The sequence below is a fragment of the Vipera ursinii genome, assembly GCF_947247035.1.
Source record: "Vipera ursinii genome assembly, chromosome: 2".
Taxonomy (NCBI): domain Eukaryota; kingdom Metazoa; phylum Chordata; class Lepidosauria; order Squamata; family Viperidae; genus Vipera; species Vipera ursinii.
Window position 1 is genome coordinate 115,788,007 of NC_139513.1, and position 18,874 is coordinate 115,806,880.

The 18,874-nt window shown below is 38.1% G+C and overlaps 1 protein-coding gene across 1 annotated transcript; it reads left to right on the top strand.

Moving 5' to 3' along the window:
* DHRS7C (dehydrogenase/reductase 7C) lies at nt 1-17,393 on the top strand. Its single transcript, XM_083353601.1, has 7 exons — nt 1-145; nt 779-938; nt 4,002-4,114; nt 5,955-6,165; nt 11,939-12,031; nt 14,075-14,230; nt 15,711-17,393. The coding sequence occupies exons 2-7, from the start codon at nt 785-787 to the stop codon at nt 15,917-15,919; spliced, it is 936 nt and encodes a 311-aa protein (XP_083209727.1). The 5' UTR covers nt 1-145; nt 779-784; the 3' UTR covers nt 15,920-17,393.
* The last annotated feature ends 1,481 nt before the right edge of the window (nt 17,394-18,874 follow it).

Genomic DNA, 18,874 nt, shown 5'->3' on the forward strand with positions numbered 1-18,874 from the left:
GCTGCTTTTGCTCAAAGGACTAGGCTACAGCTTGTGGGCTGCTTTTCTTTTCCAAAAATGTCTACACGTTTAATTAAACTTCTGGAATAAACCAGTTTTGGCAGGAGACACCACCTTATCAGCAGGCTGACTGCTTGCTTTCCAAGTAAGTTATTAGCTTTATTGCCGAACTGTAGTTGGATATCAAATGGGATTAATGTCTGAAGTAATTGCTTTTTGGCCTTTTATAATTGTAAGAGGAAATATTTAAGGTGGTTTTTTCCCCCCTCCAATCCTTTCCTTTCCTTTTTTCCCCCCTTTGCATTGCAATAAATGAATGGACTATTGCATGTAAGCTGTTTATAATATAAAGTAGAAAATAAGGAAATGAATATAACATAGATTGAAACAGATTTGTGTCATTGTCTTGATTTTACAAAATAAAATCTTGTGAAAATGGGTTCATTTGCAAAAGAAAAGAAATGCCTTGCTTTTCCAAAGCAGAAACAAACAAACAAACAAAGATTTGTGCAGTTTTGAAAATCTCCATATGCACTGATATATATGTGCACATAAATAACTTCCTATGGGGTTGATTCAAAATGTGTAATATATTACCAATTTTATTTTATTTTTTATTTTAATTCCATTTATATCCCGCCCTTCTCCGAAGACTCAGGGCGGCTTACATCCTGTTCACTGACCTCCATGAAAGTATATTTAGAAGAGAAAAATAATTCTGTGTAGAAAGTATGATGAACCTTCTGTGTGACTTTAATTTGTTATCTTTTTTTGCTAGGTGAAGATGGGCATTTGGGCTATTCTAATTCTCCCACTGCTTGTGGTAGGAATTAGTGGAGTTGTGTACATTTATCGGAAAGTTACTCAGCTGATGACAAAGTCTGCTGTGCGGAGCAAAGTTGTAGTAATCACTGATGCTCTCTCTGGTGTGGGCAAGGGTAAGTATAAATAATTCATATTCTATAGTGTGTGTGAGGGAGAGGGAGAGGGAGAGGGAGAGGGAGAGGGAGAGGGAGAGGGAGAGGGAGAGGGAGAGGGAGAGGGAGAGAGAGAGAGAGAGAGAGAGAGAGAGAGAGAGAGAGAGAGAGAGAGAGAGTGCAAAAATAGGAATTTCCTCCTAGAAATTTTAGGAATGTTTGCTTTCTGGAATTTAGCCATATGAAGCAGGACACATCCAGGATTCTAAGAACATCAGCATCCCTTTAAAAGAAGTAGGGAAATGTAAGCCTTTGTGATTATAAAAGAAAACTTGGAAATACAAGAAACATTAAATACTCAGAAACCAGTATTATAGACCAGAGTCAAGGCTTCAGCCCTGTAAATCAATATGAAAGCCATATTTGAGCAGAAAGGGCTTTCTTAAGTGAGTGTATTAGGAATTTCTCCAAATTACTATGTTTATTCTTATTCATCAACAAATTTCTTCCTACAGAACACAGTCTACTGTAGGTTCTCTTGCTCAATCTGAAGCATTGCCTTCTAATGGTCTGTGTGCATTCTGAACCTGCTTTAATACCTTGGAACAAATTACATTGTCTGCAGAATTCCAAATGTTGCAACTGAAATAAATTAGAGAAAGCAAACAGAGACCATGTGGCATGAAGACTCAAGAGGGAGAAGAGAAAGGGGAACTGAATTGTGTATCGAGAGTGTATTTTTTTTAATATTTTAAAATTTTATTTATGAGATTTATATTCCACCTTTACTTGTACAACTCAAGGTATACATAATATTCCTTCATATTATCTACATCAACAACTCCAATGACTGGCCCATGGTCACTCACCCAGCTTCTGTGCCTGAGGGAAGACTAGCAGTCTTTCTGTTTCACACCAAGCAAATTTAATACAATTAATTGAATATTGAATATTTTTAAATAGTTGACAATCAATCTAGTGCCCAAGAAATTAGATTCTACATTGCTTGGTTGTTTTTGTTTGGAGCCAACTTTCAGAATTCCATGTCATTAAAATTACTCACATTTTGCACAAACTGCAAACAGCAATAAAAGCTGTATTTATTTAGGGGCTGGTATCCACTTACTATCTCTTACAATGCAACTATTGAACAGTGTGTTAGAAAGGATAGTACTTAGACCCACAATTAGTTAGAAAAGTGCCTCCACACACTCTCTGTCTTAGGAGAGAAAATATCTATTTATAGGTGGCTGGCTGTGCTGTAATGGTGAGAACCATTTGCACATACAGGACTTATGAAGTGGCAGCAATCTGATATAAATAGCTTATTTCTGTAATCCCTAAATTATGCACTAGTGGAGAGCTTTAAGATCTTGCACCAAGCAGTTGAGGTACTGAGGTTTATCTTGAAGCAAAATTATTGGCAGTCCTTGTAGTGAAGACGTTGAACCTGCAGCCCTGGATTGGTGAATGGAGGAAAATCCTAGCCAGAGAAATGTCAGGGGAATGGAAAACGATTCCTCTCAGAGGTATGCAGGAGGTTTGCTGCTCTGCTGCCTATTGGAGGGAAGGAAACAGGAGATGCCAACTGAGAAATCATCAGGGTCATGTGCACCACTGGCAAACATACTGGGAGAAGTGCATCAAGCGATAGAACAAGACAATTTTACACTTTCATACCCAACAGTGAACTTTGCAGAACTCTTGTGTTTATTGGAGCTGGAACAGGATGGGAAGTGGAAGATTTATGAAATTCTTGATAAGAAGGTTGAGATTATTCTAATTTGTAGACAGATATCCTAGTCTACTCTATCAAATTGCGTAACTTTATTGCCAAATTTCCCCTATAAGAAGACTGGTCTATATGACTCATCCTATAAGAAGACTGTAGTAGGTATTTATGAAAGGGAGAATATTTTGTGCTTATTTTCACATAGAGAGAGAATCATATTGTAGTTGACTTCCTGCAACCCACTAAACTTAAAATTGTGTTAATTTTTAACACCTGTGTTGAGTAAACCCAGGAAATCAAGTTTGATTCAGTTAATGATTTTACTCTGGCTTTTGGACAGAAAACCATTCATTCCTTCCAAGCTGCCATTTTGTCTCTTCCCCTGCAAGACAATATTTCCTGGTTTTCTTTTCCATCTGGCATTCCATGCTGCAACTACTGAGCATGCTCTGTGTATCCTAGGCTATTTCTTGTGAGGATTTCCAGGGATGGAATTCTTTCTTTCAATCACAAGAGAACAATCATTGCAACCATCATCAGTTGATTCTCCCTTGGGCATACTTACTACTGACATACATCACTCAAATGCATGGAAATGTTGGCTTCCCAGGGTTCCCAGTCTTGCCTTCCCAAGATGGTGTGGAGAGACCTTTTATATGGAATATATTTCCAGCAATTCATTTCCAAGCTGCAACAGAGGAAGATAAATCTTTTTCACCACAACCTTTCTGGAAGATGCCAGAGACAGAGCAAAAATTCTGAACTGGTATCTCTTTGTATTTCTATATTAAATGGGGAATATTAACTCATTTTTTTACCTCACCCAGCATAGACATACAGCAGGCTCCTGTCCTTGCTGTAGCAACATGGCTGAGCTTATAGTTAACTGAGAGAAATGGTTATTTAAATCCTATAGCTGCAGGCCCCTAACTAAGCAGTGTTTCAAGCTTGATGATTTCACTTAACTTTTTTGCATACCTCTCTCACTACAAATGATCTGTTCAGTGGAAACATCATGACTTCCTTGCATTTTCAGATCTATAGCCCAACGGTAGTGGTCCTGAGTTCTAGCTGTTGACCTTAGTGCCAAGCACAAGACTTCATAGAATCCTCCAAGCAAATGGAGGTACAAATATATTCAGGCAATGTCTGGATTATACATTTGTTTAACCATCCACAAGATCTGTATTCGAAGCATAAGGAATTCCATGGGGGAGGAGGGTTTATCTGTGTGCTAATGCTGAGTACAGGAAGAATATTTTTTTCCCTTTTTTTAGGGTTGAAGGAATGAGAACAGATATAATGTATTACAATCCCAAATTAACTGAATTATTCCTTGGTTTATCTTCCAGAATGTACACAAATATTTCATACAGGAGGAGCAAGGCTGATTTTGTGTGGGAAACATCTGGACAAACTAGAAGCTCTCAGTGATGCTTTAAATAGCGTGGGCGATCCTACTGCAGTAAGACTCTTGTATATCCTTAAAGATCTTTCTATAAAGGCAACAAAAGAGACACTTGCTCTAGAATGGCCAAGCACTTTTTTTCAGGGTTTTTGAATTAAACATTTCTTCCTAACAAATTAATTACTCACAGGGTCAATCCTGCCATTAGGTAGAAGAAGGAGGGAGGTTTCCTTGTTTATTTTCACCTTACCTTGAACAATTATGAACGGCATACTGTTTCCTCTGCTTTCCTTAAAATTGCTCATTGGTCTTAGATGCAGGGGAGGAAAATGCTGGCCCATTACCATAATTGAACTAAAGGACACTTGCTACTCAAACTCAGGAAGGCAGATGTTTTTCCCTGGTTCTACTATAAGGGAACTTGAGGGATCAGCCTAAAAGTTGAGAAGGTACATACAAGTAAAAAGCAAGTGGTTGAAGAAATTATGGGACAACAGAAAATACATGGAAGATTATAAGATTATATTCCAGTTTTCCCCAGTCTGGAAACTTCCAGAATATTTAAATTATCATTTCCACATCTCCACCTGTGGATGAGGAGTTAGGGCAGCAGTATTCCAACAAGTTAGTTTTGGAAATTGTTGGAATGCTGAGGAAGGCAGTTAAGGATTAACTTACTGTTTTAACGACATTGACAAATTATGAAACCTGATTCTGTTCCTTTATTACTCACATGTAAGTATGTAAGAGATGGATCTTGTGTCATTTATTTATTTATTCATTCATTTGTTTGTTTATTTGTTATATTTCTACGTCACTGATCTTGCCAAAGAGATGCTAGGCAGCCTGCAATTAAATGATAGCATTTAAGCATAGCATAGTAATGATAGCAAAATGCATATTTTGCTTGCTGGAAAAAGACTTGTCTCAAATTGCTAGAGATGCACTTGTTTGAAGATAGTAGCAACCAAATAAAATTCATTTAATAAAATTCACATGTAAATAAGCATTTAATCTCTAATCTTGTTGATGTACTATAAAAAGATCCGTTAGGAAGACACATCATTTAAAAAAAAATAGAACAAGGATAACTTTCAACTGAACAACTCTTAGTGATTAAGGGATAGCAATAGACCATAGACTGTAACAGGCATTTTCAGAAAAAATATAGATTAGTATTCAATATTTCAAACAGTATGCAGGGCATTCAATGTAAATGTTGCAATATTTTTAGTGTTAGATCAAAACAAATGTATTTCCCAAGGCAATTTAAAATTAGTTTTACTGTCTGTCTTCTCAGTTGTATGCTTTTGTTGTCTCACAGTATTGTCTTATATAATGAATAATCACACTTTTCATTGACTGTTACTGCAAAATATCAAAATTAAGGTTAGTCTAATCAGTTTGTTTTTAAATGATGGATGAAAGATGCTGCTAGAGCTGGAGTATATCATTCACATATTTTTTTTCCCATAGAAATAATCACAACCAGTTATTTCCAAATTTAAGGCCAGACAATTACATAAATAGGAGATCCTGGATTGAAACAACGAGAGTACTACCAAATTTTTAAAACTGACACTTTTTTCCCCCTAAGGAACTATTACTAATTATATTTTTAACACATCAGTTCTTCTTTATCTTTGGAACTGATTTCCTTCTACATAGTCATGCTCATCTGATAAACCCCATTTCCTTTATTGTGTGAGCCACGTGACTGGGAATTTTGGGAGCAGAAGATCCAAAAATAGGCAAGTCACCAAATTGAGGAAAGTGCTTTATTGTCTCACATAGGAATTATCTCTCTCTTCTGTGTTGTTAAGTATTGTGCTTCAAAAAGTACTGAGATATCTCTGTCTTGTAGTAGATTAACCCCCAAACCCTCCTTCTTTTGTAGACATTTACACCGAAGCTTATCCTTTTAGATCTCGCTGATGTAAACTGTATCCAAGATGTAGCTAAAGAAATCCTGGATTGTTATGGATGTGTGGATATTCTCATTAACAATGCTAGCACAAAAGCCAAGGGGACAGTTCAAAACGTGTCACTGGAACTCGACAAAAAGATCATGGATGCCAACTACTTTGGACCTATAACACTCACCAAAGGTATACAGAAGACTGTCTATTTTATCGTATTATGTTTTAGGGATTCAGTTAGTCCTCGATTTACGATCACAACTGAGTCCCAAATTTCTAATGCTAAGTGAGACAGTAGTTAAGTGAGTTTTGCTCTATTTTATGGCCTTTCTTTCATCGTTGTTAAGTGAATCATTGCAGTTCTTACATTAATACCACAATTGTTAAACGAATCTGGCTTCCCCATTGACTTTGCTTGTCGGAAGGTCACAAAGATGATCACATGACCCCAGGACACTGCAACTGTCATAAATAGGAGTCAGTTGCCAAGCGTCTGAATTTTCATCACGTGACCACGGGGATGCTGCAACGGTCATAAGTGTGAAAAATGGTCATAAATCACTTTTTTCAGTGCCATTGTAACTTTGAACAGTCACTAAATGAACTCTTGTAAATCAAGGACTAACTGTACTATGTTTTTGCTCTTCAAAGGGAGGAATCCTTAGTCATTTTATGTATGTACATACAACAAACTATCTTAATTTTATCTCAGTTTAATTGTCATGCCTTTCCTCAGATAATCTCCAGGACATAGAGGTCCACACAAATCTAATTGCCTAAGACTCTCTGGAGGGAATAAAACGTATCCATAGGGCAACTTGCTTTCATTTCCAATAGCTGTTTCAACTCTTACTTGATTTGACGTGGTGCGTGTAACCACTTCAAACACCTCTAGTTACTGTAATCTATCATTTCACATGGAAAAGTGGAGGAAGGAGAGAGAATTGGAGGTGATTAAATCAAGAAAACCGAGGCAGTGACTTTAGCCGTTTGTGCTTACGTATGCCTTGATTGGAAACTTAAGGTGCATTGTGGAATTATTCCAAAGACTTGCTGAGTTTGATGAGAGATTTATTAATGAAGGGGATTTGGCAGAATATTGCTTGCTGGTAAAGCATTTTCCCCTAATGGTACATGTATCTAATGATTGGATTGCTGAGCTTAGAGTTACTGGAGGTGTTTGCTGTAGTGGGATTGAGTCAGCCCTGACCCCTGGGGACTGTATGGAAAAATATTTGTCATCTTAACCTTTCTCTGATGATAACTACAGCTGCTTTCATCTTTGACCATAAAATCAATCTGATCCATTCAACATGTCATTCAGTTGTTGACTGATTGATAATGCACAGCTCTTCCACAGAATTTCTAGTTCTAATAATAGCCATCTCTGGGGATGTATTAGTTACAATAAAAAGGAGCATACAAAGGGGCTTATGTGGTCCAAAATTGCAGCCATCTTTAAGTGCAGCAACACATAGCCTCTGTCCTAGGCATCCACCCAGAGTTTTACAGGGAATGTCACCCCAAGTGTACATTCTGAGACTGCTGTGTGCTGCAGAAGCCAAATAACATGTGGTTTAGGAACCATTGGAGGTGTCTGCCTCCAGCTAACCAAATGAAGCTTCCCTGTGGGTGGGGTGGGGGAGGTGTAGAATTCCATAGGTTCTAACTTACACATTTTTGTTAAATGTAATAAGAGTGTCTGAATCCACCAGTTCAAAAGCTGGGATTTATTCTGTGTGCTCTTCGTTGCAATTCCTCACCCCATAACTACACTGAGCACATTTACACCTTGCCCAAGACTATTCCATTTGCCACATGCCTCAGATATTTATGTGCTATGAACTAATCTCTGCAGCAAGAGTCCAACCTGTCGGGAATGTCATTTTGGAGTCCAAGGGGAGGTTAATCACATCACCTGGATTTGCTTGTTAATTTTTTCACTAACAATTCTCTGTGGATGAGTTCATTACAGCTTTAGGTCTGGCTTCTGAGGTCCTCAAAATAGTTTGAAATGAATACTAACTCCCCCAAAAATAATTACTATTCATCTGAAAATGTATCTCAGATGTGTGGTACAGTCACGAATATATAGAGATGTGGTTTATCAGGCAAAAATAAAAAAAAATGAGGAAATACATAAACTCACTCATACAGTATCACTCACCTTCTCAGATTACAGTACATCCTGGCTGTTTCAGATTGTAACTGGCCTGTATGTCCTGCCAGATTAATAATGTGCTTCCAGATCACATGGATCTAATTCAAATTTAGATCATAGTACATTTCCAAAGGTTTCCTGTTCATTTTATAATATATTCACACAATGTTATTGAGTGTCCAGCCCTCCACCTGCAATCCTGTATTTCCTCTACTGCATCTTCCATCTCTCTTCTCACTATAGGGCATCTGTTAAAAAGGTAAATGCCAGATAAATGCAATCTTTTTTAAAAAAAATTTGCTAGTGATATGAATCCTCCATCTGGCAGCATCCCAAACTCCTAAGTAGCAATTATAGCATGCAGAGACTCATTCTAAAATGAGAAATGATATGAAGTTTCCATGCAAAGGTTATGTCTTATGTCTGTCTCAGGACACAAGCTGATCAGCTGAATAATGCCAGTTGCCAGCTACTGCTGGTGCACAGAAAGGAAGAAAAACTTCCACCAGGTTTGCAGGCTTTGAAAGACAGTCTCTTTCCACTTCCTGTAGTTCTGCATTGGGCAGACAGTGCCTCCTGCCTTTCAGCAATAATTAGATGAAAGTCTCTGTGATTGGCAGTTGACAAAAAGAATGCAAAGGAGAAATGCACTGGTTTAGCATGCAGTGGGAACTGTTTCCAAAGTGAATGAGCTACGATATGGCACGGACAAGCTCATTGTGTCAAACTAAAGGATGCATATATGGTTGGTTGCATAATTATTTACTACGTGTAAAAGAAAGTACAGGGAAAAAAATCTGTAAGTAGCTTAACTGCAAGCAGCATGAAGAGCCCAGAGTCACCATTTAGGGGAGATGGGTGGCATAAAAATTTAATAAATAAATGAAAATTTTAAAAAAATGATGAAACCATGCTCAGCAATAAATCAGTTCTAAAAATATTAGTTTAGAAGAGACCACATGCTTTGCATACATTAACACATGCGTTTCAATACAGTTTTTTACAAGAGTATTCTTGGAAGTGGATGGCCTTCTCCATTTTTATTTACCTAAAAGATATCAAAGAGGAAGTACTTTTAGCCCTCCCATAAGCCAAGATATAAAACAAAATGTACAGTTTAACTACTGCTTGGATTATTTTGTAAAGCAGGCTTGTTATCAACTTTCAAGTTTGTAGATTACATGAATCACCCTAATAACAATTGACATAAATACTATTTAATAAAAAAAATTAATCTTCCTCAGTGGGAAGCAATTACTGCTACTAAAAAAATATATTAAATATTCAGATTTTTCATGTTGCTGTGATTAGACACTAATCTGTTTACCAAAAAAAGACAAGCAAAGATAGGAATTGTCATTTTTAAAAATAATTTTGTTGTTGTTTAGTTGCTAAACATTTTTAAAATGTGCAGAAATGAATTCCATCATTGTTATCTGGATAGCTAATGGCAGCGAATGTGAAGTAGGACAGTTCTGTAAGATAGCCTAGCATCATGATGATGATGATGATGATGATGATGATGATAATAATAATAATAATAATAATAATAATAATAATAATAATAATAATAATAATAATAATTTGGAAGGGACCTTGGAGGTCATCTAGTCCAACCCCCTGCTCAGGCAGGAAACCCTATACCTTTTCAGACAAATGGCTGGCCAGTCTCTTCTTAAAAACTTCCAGTGTTGGAGCATTCACCACTTCTGTAGGCAAATGCTCCAACACTGGAAGTTTTATGCCAATTTTGCAGGCAGGGGGAAATGGTATACTACTTCTACAACAGTGTTTCTCAACTTTGGCAATTTGAGGATGTGTGAACTTCAACTCCCAGAATTCCCCAGCTGGTAAGGCCTTACCAGCTGGGCAATTCTGAAAGCTGAAGTCCACATATCTTCAAACTACCAAGGTTGAGAAACAGTCTTACAGAGTTATCCAAGACTATAATTCAGGTGTCTGCCATACTATTATGTTTTAAGGGAAATGTAGTGGAACAGTTGAAATTAATTGTAGTATAAAGCAAAGACTCCCTCAAGCTGAGCTCTGGAAAATAGAAGGCCGTATTCATGTAATTTTCAAAACCTTGATATGGAAATAATTTGCCATTGCCTTGTTCTGTTTTTATTATTTATTTCCCAAACTAGCCTATAGCCATAGGATTTACTGATAGTTTCCCATCCGATTATGACCCAGGTCCAAGCCTATTTAGGTTTCTGATGGTTGGCACAGTAAACCAGGGCTTTTCAACCAGTGGTATGCATATCACTGGTGGTACTTCGGCACCTGGAAGGTGGTACGCATACGATGGGTTGAAAAACACTGTAAAAAAAGGATTAAAAAAAGTGTAAAAGTGGATGAGGTGAAGCAGCAGCAGCACTGCCCAGGCCTGTGGGAGATTCAGCTGGAGCTACAGTGTTGCCGGGGTTCTGCTGAGAGCCCAGGATCGGCACGTGCAGCTCCAGCTGATCAGCACTTCCAGTGCATCTGAAGAGCAAAGGAGGAGGAGGGGGGAGAGGGGGAGAGGATATAAAAGGAGGAGGGAGGAGAAGGGGAGGATATAAAAGGAGTGGGGAAAGAAGAGAGGATATAAAAGGAGGAGGGGGGGAAAGAGGGTGGATATAAAAGGAGGAGCGGGAGAGAGGAGAGGATATAAAAGGAGGAGTAAAACCAGTACTTTTTTCCTTTGTTTTACAATTCGTAACATTTTATTAGATTATAGAATAAAATACAAAAATACAAAAGTAAACAGTAGGACACAGTGGGGAGGGAAAAGGGAAAGAAAAGTGAGGGGGAGAAGGGCAAAAAGAAAAGAAAAGGCATTCCGACGTCTTCTGTTGCAATAGAACGAAGCATTAGCATTGAACTTTAACTTTTTTACTTTTCCATAATAGTATAAACTAGCCATTTCTAAAACAACAAATCAATCTAATCAGTAAAACTCCAAATTCCCCCCCCCCCTTTTTTTTTTTTTAGTCATCAAGTTTTTGACACCTTGTTCAGCACTGGTGGTACTCGAATATTGTCATGTCCTAAAAGTGGTACAATCTGTGAAAATGGAATTAAAATAAATAAAAATAAAAGGTTGAAAAGCCCTGACCTAGACTGCAGCAATGTAATCGGTTAAGAACTGAAGGAATTGTTAGGGCAAAAAGTGTCGGTGTTTAACAAGGCTGTAGATTTTCTTTTCCAATCTCCTGGAATGGGGTCTTTTCTCCCTTTGAGAAAATCTGTGTGTGGAAGAGGTTTTGTTGAAGATGTGGCTGCTTAATATGTTGTCTCATATTGTAAAGATCTCTACTGAGCATATTTAATCTCTTGTGGGTCACCTAGAAGAAATTAGATTAATTGACATTGAATTGATGAAAGCAACCAAGGAAATTATTTATTTCTTTATCAGATTTATGCCTCCTTCCCCCCCATGACATTCAAGGGAGTTAGCAATTATCTAACTGCTTTTTAATTGATCAGAAACATTTCTGCCTTATCTGCATTGTTCAGCAATGCATTTTTATTCATCCCAGGCACAATTATCAATTGCTCTTTTAGGACCTGAACTGTTTTCTCAGCTTTAAGTTCCTGAGGAATGTAGCTACAGGTAGAAAAAAAAATTATCTGAATCCTGTGTTTACCACTGAAAAATGCATACAGAGAAAAAAATGTTTCATAGTTTCTATATAGTGTAGTGTAAGCTGATATCATATTGTGATCCTTTCATTTGCTATTGGTTTAGAGGATCAGGAATTAGTATTTTCATATCTGTTAATCTGAAATGATTTTCTCTCATAATTTGCTCTCCAGCTTTTCTTCCCAACATGATCTCCAGGAGAACTGGTCAAATTGTGCTAGTCAACAATATCCAGGGAAAATTGGGTATTCCCTTTCGTGCAGCCTGTGAGTTTATGAATCTAACTCATTATTTCTTTTTTTATTTCTGGGCAATTAGAACAATATGAAACTTGAGGTCTTCCAGTTGGAGTCTAAAACCACTGGAGAATCTTAAATATTTTTTAGTTTCTCCGAATCTAGCTGTTATTAAGAGAAAGCCAAAGAACTTTAGTTTCACCAAGTAGGAATAGCCTTCAATTCTACCACATGCTTTCTTCACTGGTCTTCCATATTTGTCAGAAGATACAGATACAGATGGACTTGATCATCTGAATCCATGTATTCCTTTAAGTTATTACAATGCCACTGAACAATTATTTCAGTTGTCTGAGTACCCCATTTGGATGTAGGCAAACATGCAATTTGCCTGATTTTGATTAAATGTATAGACTATAGTTTAGTTAATAGTGCAAACACATTCCATTGTGGCTAACTCAACGAACCATAATTATACACATCACATTGCAGCATGATGTGGGAGCCTTGTCATTGCCTAGATCCTGCCTGATTCTTATATTTTAAGAAATCCATATAAAACTGGCATGTGCTAATAGTTTTGATTGTGTAGGTTATCTGATTGGTGGGAGGTTTTTGTTTTGCTGAAATGACTTGGGATAATGGATGCTTTAAGAAATCCTTAAGGGACTTTTGGAGAGACTCGTAAAGGTCCTAGCCACAAGTCCAGCAGTACAATGCATTGGCTTAAATTGTGTTCTTTCACCAATGAATCCAATTTTGCAAAAAGCTAGCAAATGTATTGTTCTTTCTTAATGCAGATCAAAATAAGGAAAGAAATTGATAGATTCCATTGATTTTATTTTCCCTCCCACCAAATGCCACACACTAATGGGAAATCCTCCTTAATATGGGATAAAATAAATTATTGTGAGCAGATGCTTGGAATGGCAGGTTTAGACATCTCTCAGACTACCCAATTGGTAGACTTGGAGAAGGACATGGAGAAAAACAGAAGGGAGATTTCATCTTGCTCCTGGTAAGAACAGCTCCTGTTCCAGACCTCAGAACCATCAGATGGGGAACCAAGAAAACCAATATTGATTTTATGTCCAACAGTCCCAAAGGAGGAGCCACTGGGATATTGTGATTGGCCAGTGCATAACAATAGTCATTATTTTGACATTTAACTTTGTCCAAATAGAATAGAACAGAAAAATGCCATCACACTCCCTTCAGGTATTACAAATAACAATGGTGAACTGCATGAACACTGCAAATACAATTGCATAATACTGGTTCTAGAGATAGGAATGGTCAGAAGATAGTCCTAGAACTTGTGTGTAGGTCCTCAGGAATAAATGTAGTAAATATAGTTAAAACAACAACATGTGAACTAGCAATACCCAGATGACAGAAGGCTGTCTGTAACCTGCTTTATACTGACCTTGAATAGAATAGACTGGAAGGGACCTTGGAGGTCTTCTAGTCCAGCCACCTGCTCAAGCAGGAGAACCTATACCATCTCAGACAAGTGACTGCCTAGCCTCTTCTTGAAAATCTCCAGTGATGAAGTGCCCACAATTTCTGGAGGCAAGCTGTCCACTGGTTAACTGTCCTCACTGTCAGGAAGTTTCTCCTTAATTCCAGGTTGCTTCTCTCTTTGATCAGTTTCCAACCATTGTTATAACCTTCTACGTGGCAGAGGGCTAGCACCTTTTTAGGGCATTATTTCTGTACTTCAAGATACAGATTGAGCATTTTTTTCAGGAAAGTGCTAAACTTGTGTGGTAAGGAGCCAGATATAAGACTTGACAAGTGCTGCAGCAAGCATTGGTTCAGCCTTATGGAATCAGATGTTTTGCAGAAGCCAGGCTTCTGGCCTCTTCAGCAGCATAAGCCAAAAAGAAACTTGGAGGAGGAAGCACGAACACGACATATATTTTATTCTTTTCTTAGTATAGGAGATCCTGAATCCAAACATTAGACAAGCTAATGTGGAAGGATGGATGGATGGATTTTTGGATGGATGGGTATTTGGTATATTATAATATGATAGTATGTTTCTTGCATGAATCTCTCTCTTTGTCCTAGATTCTGCTTCGAAGCATGCTGCTCTAGGATTCTTTGATTGCCTGAGAGCAGAACTGCAGGAATTTGGTGTTTGTGTCAGTACTGTGTGTCCAAGTTTTATATGTTCCGATCATAATCAGCCGCAGCCTAAGAACTGGGAAGGTGCCTCATGGAAAAGTAAGTCATTCACACTGGGATGGTGACCAGAACACAAGCAGAACTAAAAGATAAAAAAATACCAAGAAGACAAAGATGATTTAGGCAAATAACGTGGTGACAAAATTCAAAATCACCAATCTTTGGAGACAAAGACTTGCAATACATTTCCTCTAAAAAACCTACTATCATCTACTACTACTAGAACCATAAGTGATTATTTGAGGTTGGAATATAAGGCAGCACATTAACTAGAAACATAATTTTTTGCTTTCAAAAGTAGGGAATGCTAATGTTAACTCTTGGCATTCATACATATTTTTTTCTGTCCAGTTAATAAATATGGGCAAACCAGTTGTAAAATACTTAGAAAATACATTACTGCTTCGTTTCAGCACAGAAAACAATGCATTGGCTGTGAACCACTACTGCATTGTAAGTAACAAAAAGTGAATGCATCTGACATCCTTGTGCTAAATAATGCAGCTCCCTTCCTAACATGGCCACTAGCCCTTTAAAGAAAAAAAATGTCTTTTTTCCCCCTTTAAAATGTAGAATTAAAAGTAAAGGAGAATACATCCCTCATTTTGACTCCCTGGAGCAGTTTTTATCATTTTTTAAAAAAAAGTTTTGGGTCTTCTTTTTATTGTGTAGTTTATTAAAAGCAACAAACATTAACCTGTCTGCCTATTTTCCTGGAACAACATTTCACCATTTTATTTATTTTATTTTATTTTATTTTATTTTATTTTATTTTATTTTATTTATTTATTATTAGATTTATATACCGCCCTTCTCCTGAAGGACTCAGGGCGGTGTACAGGGCAATTAAAATACAGCATACAAAAGTTAAAATAGATTAAATTAAATTTGGCCCCAAATAAATAAATTTAATTATAAAATTTAAGACCCCAATCCCTCAGTCCACGCCGGCAAGCTCAAATAACCAGGTTTTCAGGTCGCGGCGAAAGGAGCGAAGGTCGGGAGCCATCCGGAGCTCCACAGGCAGCTGATTCCAGAGGGCAGGCGCGCCCACAGAGAATGCTCTCCCCCTGGGGGCCGCCAGCCAGCACTCCCTGATCGACGGCACCCTGAGGAGACCCTCTCTGTGGGAGCACACGGGTCGATGGGAAGTAGACGCCGGCAGCAGGTGCTCCCGTAAATAATCTGGACCCATGCCATTTAGAGCTTTATAGGTCATCACCAGCACCTCGAATCTCACCTGGAAGACAACTGGAAGCCAATGCAGCTCACGGAGAAGAGGCGTTACATGGGAGTATCGGGAGACCCCCATTTTAAGATTCCTTCCGGCACTTTTATTTATTTATTATTCTTTTATTTATTATTTTCCTTTGAACAAGCAGCTTCCTTTCATTCCTCCAAACTTCCTTCCTTCCCTGTCCCCACAATGGGCTTCATATTGTCTTTGAAAAGAGACAAGACCATGACACGTAGCAGCTAGTTATCTCTTTTAATGGTTTCTTGTTTGCCCAATTCCCAGACTTCTTCAGAAAGTCGGCTTGTGGTGTCCACCCAACAGAGGTAGCAGAAGAAATTCTGCGGACAGTGAACAGGAAGAAGCAGGAGGTGTTCATGGCAAACCCCATCGCAAAGGCAGCTGTTTATATTCGCACTTTCCTCCCAGAGATATTTTTTGCAGTGGTTGCTGCTGGAGTGAAAGAAAAACAGAAAATTGAAGTTGAAAACTGATACATCAAGCTCAGCTCCCTTGATAGAAGGGTTATGCCGATTCTCTCTTGCAGAGGCACCTTGGAAGAATGTTGTATAAATCCAAATGAAACAAACAACAAAGAAACAAAAAACCAAAGTTGTGTTTGAGGATCTGGAGGCAGTAGAATAGGATACAGCCTTTTCATCTATCATTAAAAGTGCACTGCTGGGCTATGAAAGAGAGCAAAGGACATTTTTTAGAGTGCCAAGTGAGTCATCTGAAATGGGGCCTCTGGTTTCCTGGACAATTGCTATTTCAATAGAGTTAATAGAAAGTGTGAATTGTCTGCAAGTTGGGTGAAGTGTTCAGAGCAGCGGTGAAGGTCAAGAGAATTGTAAACTAATATTGGAAAAATGAGGAATTTCAGCAATCGGGGAGAATATAAGTGATGGATGCATGGAAAAGAAATAGAGAGTATAGAAAGAGTATGAGGTTCTGGGTTCACACCAGAGTGCTTAGATGTTAGAAAGCAGATGGGTTTGACATTTAGGAAATTCTCACAGGAAACTGAAAAAGGTTTCATAGCCTTTGCCTTTTTGGTGTGATTAACTGACCTTTTCAAATCTGCAGTAGTGCTTGGTTTTGATAGCTTTTAGTTCTAAAAAAATAAGCAAATGCCTGGAGTGGGGATGAAACATTCCACATTTCAAAATGTTGCATTGCTTTCATTCCACATGGGTAGCTATGTCCAGTTTGGGCCAACTGCATAACTTTAAAAAAAACCACGCCCACAAGATAGTGGTGGGGAGCATATGATGAAACGCATATCATGATGTTATGATGCACATCTTCATGGTTTACCTGCTGGTGTCAGGTAAGACACCAGAACACAAATGTGTAAGAACAGATTATGTATCATAATGTCAGCATGTGTGTGTTGTCATTTTTACACAACTTGTAAAGCTTGCCGCAACTGACTTGTTGCGGACAAAGCAACTGATCACCACTGATAAATGCATGTTTTTGATGAATATTGGCACTCATCTTCTGACACTGCCTCCTTCTCCTCATGCAATGCTACAGGTTCATAGAAATCTCAAAATGTAAAGACATTACAGCTCTAAAGAGAAAAGTATCTTTTTCCTTAACATTTTTATCTTTGCTGTGTCGTTATAGTAGTATTACAAAGGCGGCAGCAATGCTCAAATTATCTCAGAAAGGTACTCCACCTTAAATTTGGAATTAGGGGCAGGGATGACAAATTCCAAGTCTTCTCTAATGTTTCAAAGTAGAATGGACTGCGAGTGGATATTTTCATGAGGCTAGTTATAAATTCAGTACATTGCTAAACCTCTAGCATCTATATTCACTGGTTATAGCTACGAGGTGATGTGAACTTTTATTGATCAGATAATCAAGCTGTACAGTTTCTTGGGATTTAAATTCTCAAGTCATATTTGTTGTGATGCACCTTCAGTCAAGCCCCCATACTGGACTGCAAGGAGAGGTGGGGGGGGGAAAAAAAACCACACCAAGCTAGAAACCAGGAGACTGTCTCTCAGTCCAATCACCTCCCAGGTTATTGTTGTGGGGAAAATAGGAAGAGGAAGGAGAATTGTGTATGTTCTCCATCTTAAGTTACTTATAAAGTAATAATGATGGGATAAAAAAAATCTAATAAATAAAATCAAGATGAACACTAGAAATCCACACATTATTAGTGTTTGCTATGTGTCTTTGTTGCCATCTAGTGGTCATTAGAATTTTTGGATTTGAATACTGCAGAGTACAATGTGTTGCATTTTCCCTCAAAATAATTGTTCCCCAGTCCCCCTACACACACACACACACACACACACACACACACACACACACACACACACACACGGTCAAGCAATAACTCTAGTCATTCCCAGTCATCATGGCCCACAGTAGCACTAATGTGGATGATAAGGGTGATCATGCAGGATCTTAAGTTAGGGGAAGCTTGAGACTGAGATAAAATCAGTAAAAAGTGAAGGCAGATGAGTGAAGTTTATCAAAAGGTTTATAGAGACTACTTTTTCAAAAAAAAAACCAAACCTGGAGAATATTGGCACTATCTTGGTTCAGCTATTTTATATAGCAAATCTATGGGAGGTTCATCTGGAGATCACCAGATTGGGCAAAGTGATCTGTTTACCACAGAAATGAGAATGCTTATATTCTTACTATATGAATATGGTTCGTAGAAAGACCATGCACACCTCTGCAAGTGTGAGGATGTCCATTATTAGTGAAAAATAATAGGAAGTAAGTGGGAATAAATGTACTCTTTGTGAAAGTGTTGCGTATGTGCCTGTATGAGAGGGAGGTGCTGAACTGAAAGATGGCTGCCGTTGGGCTTCTATTTGGTGCAACGTTTTGTAATGTTGGTTCCCAAACAATGTACCTTTCGGAGATGTGTTCAATCTTTCTTGACTCCTTTGCCTGTTTATTTCTCTCCCAATCGCCAGCTGACATTTTGTTATGCTCATCAATAAAAGCAATTGAAAACACGTCCATTGATTTAGAAACAGCCATGAGGGAAACAGTGTATTAGCATACTTAAAGTTGTGATCCCCTTTGCTCCACATTTCAGGGCCAACAATCTTGCCTTGGGGTGGTATAAATAAAACTCCTGTTTGAACAAGCTCTTGTCCTCTGCTCAGGGTTGTGTTTCTGCCACTGTCATGTAAATTTGGCCATTGCTAGTACAATGTCTCGGCACAGTGTCCTCTTTTAAACTGAGTGGGTACCAAAGTGGTAAAGAAAATAGTTAAGATTGGAGCTAATTTAAGCTCCAAAGGGAGGCCATACCAGAACTTAGATTATGAGCTCTGCAAAAGAAAATTAGTCTCTGAGAATCAGTCCCCACTCCACCCCCTACACCAATTCCTAAACATGGAGAACCATCAGCTGCAAGATCAAATTGGTTTGGGCTAATTTTAATGGGCAAATATAGTCTTGAAAGT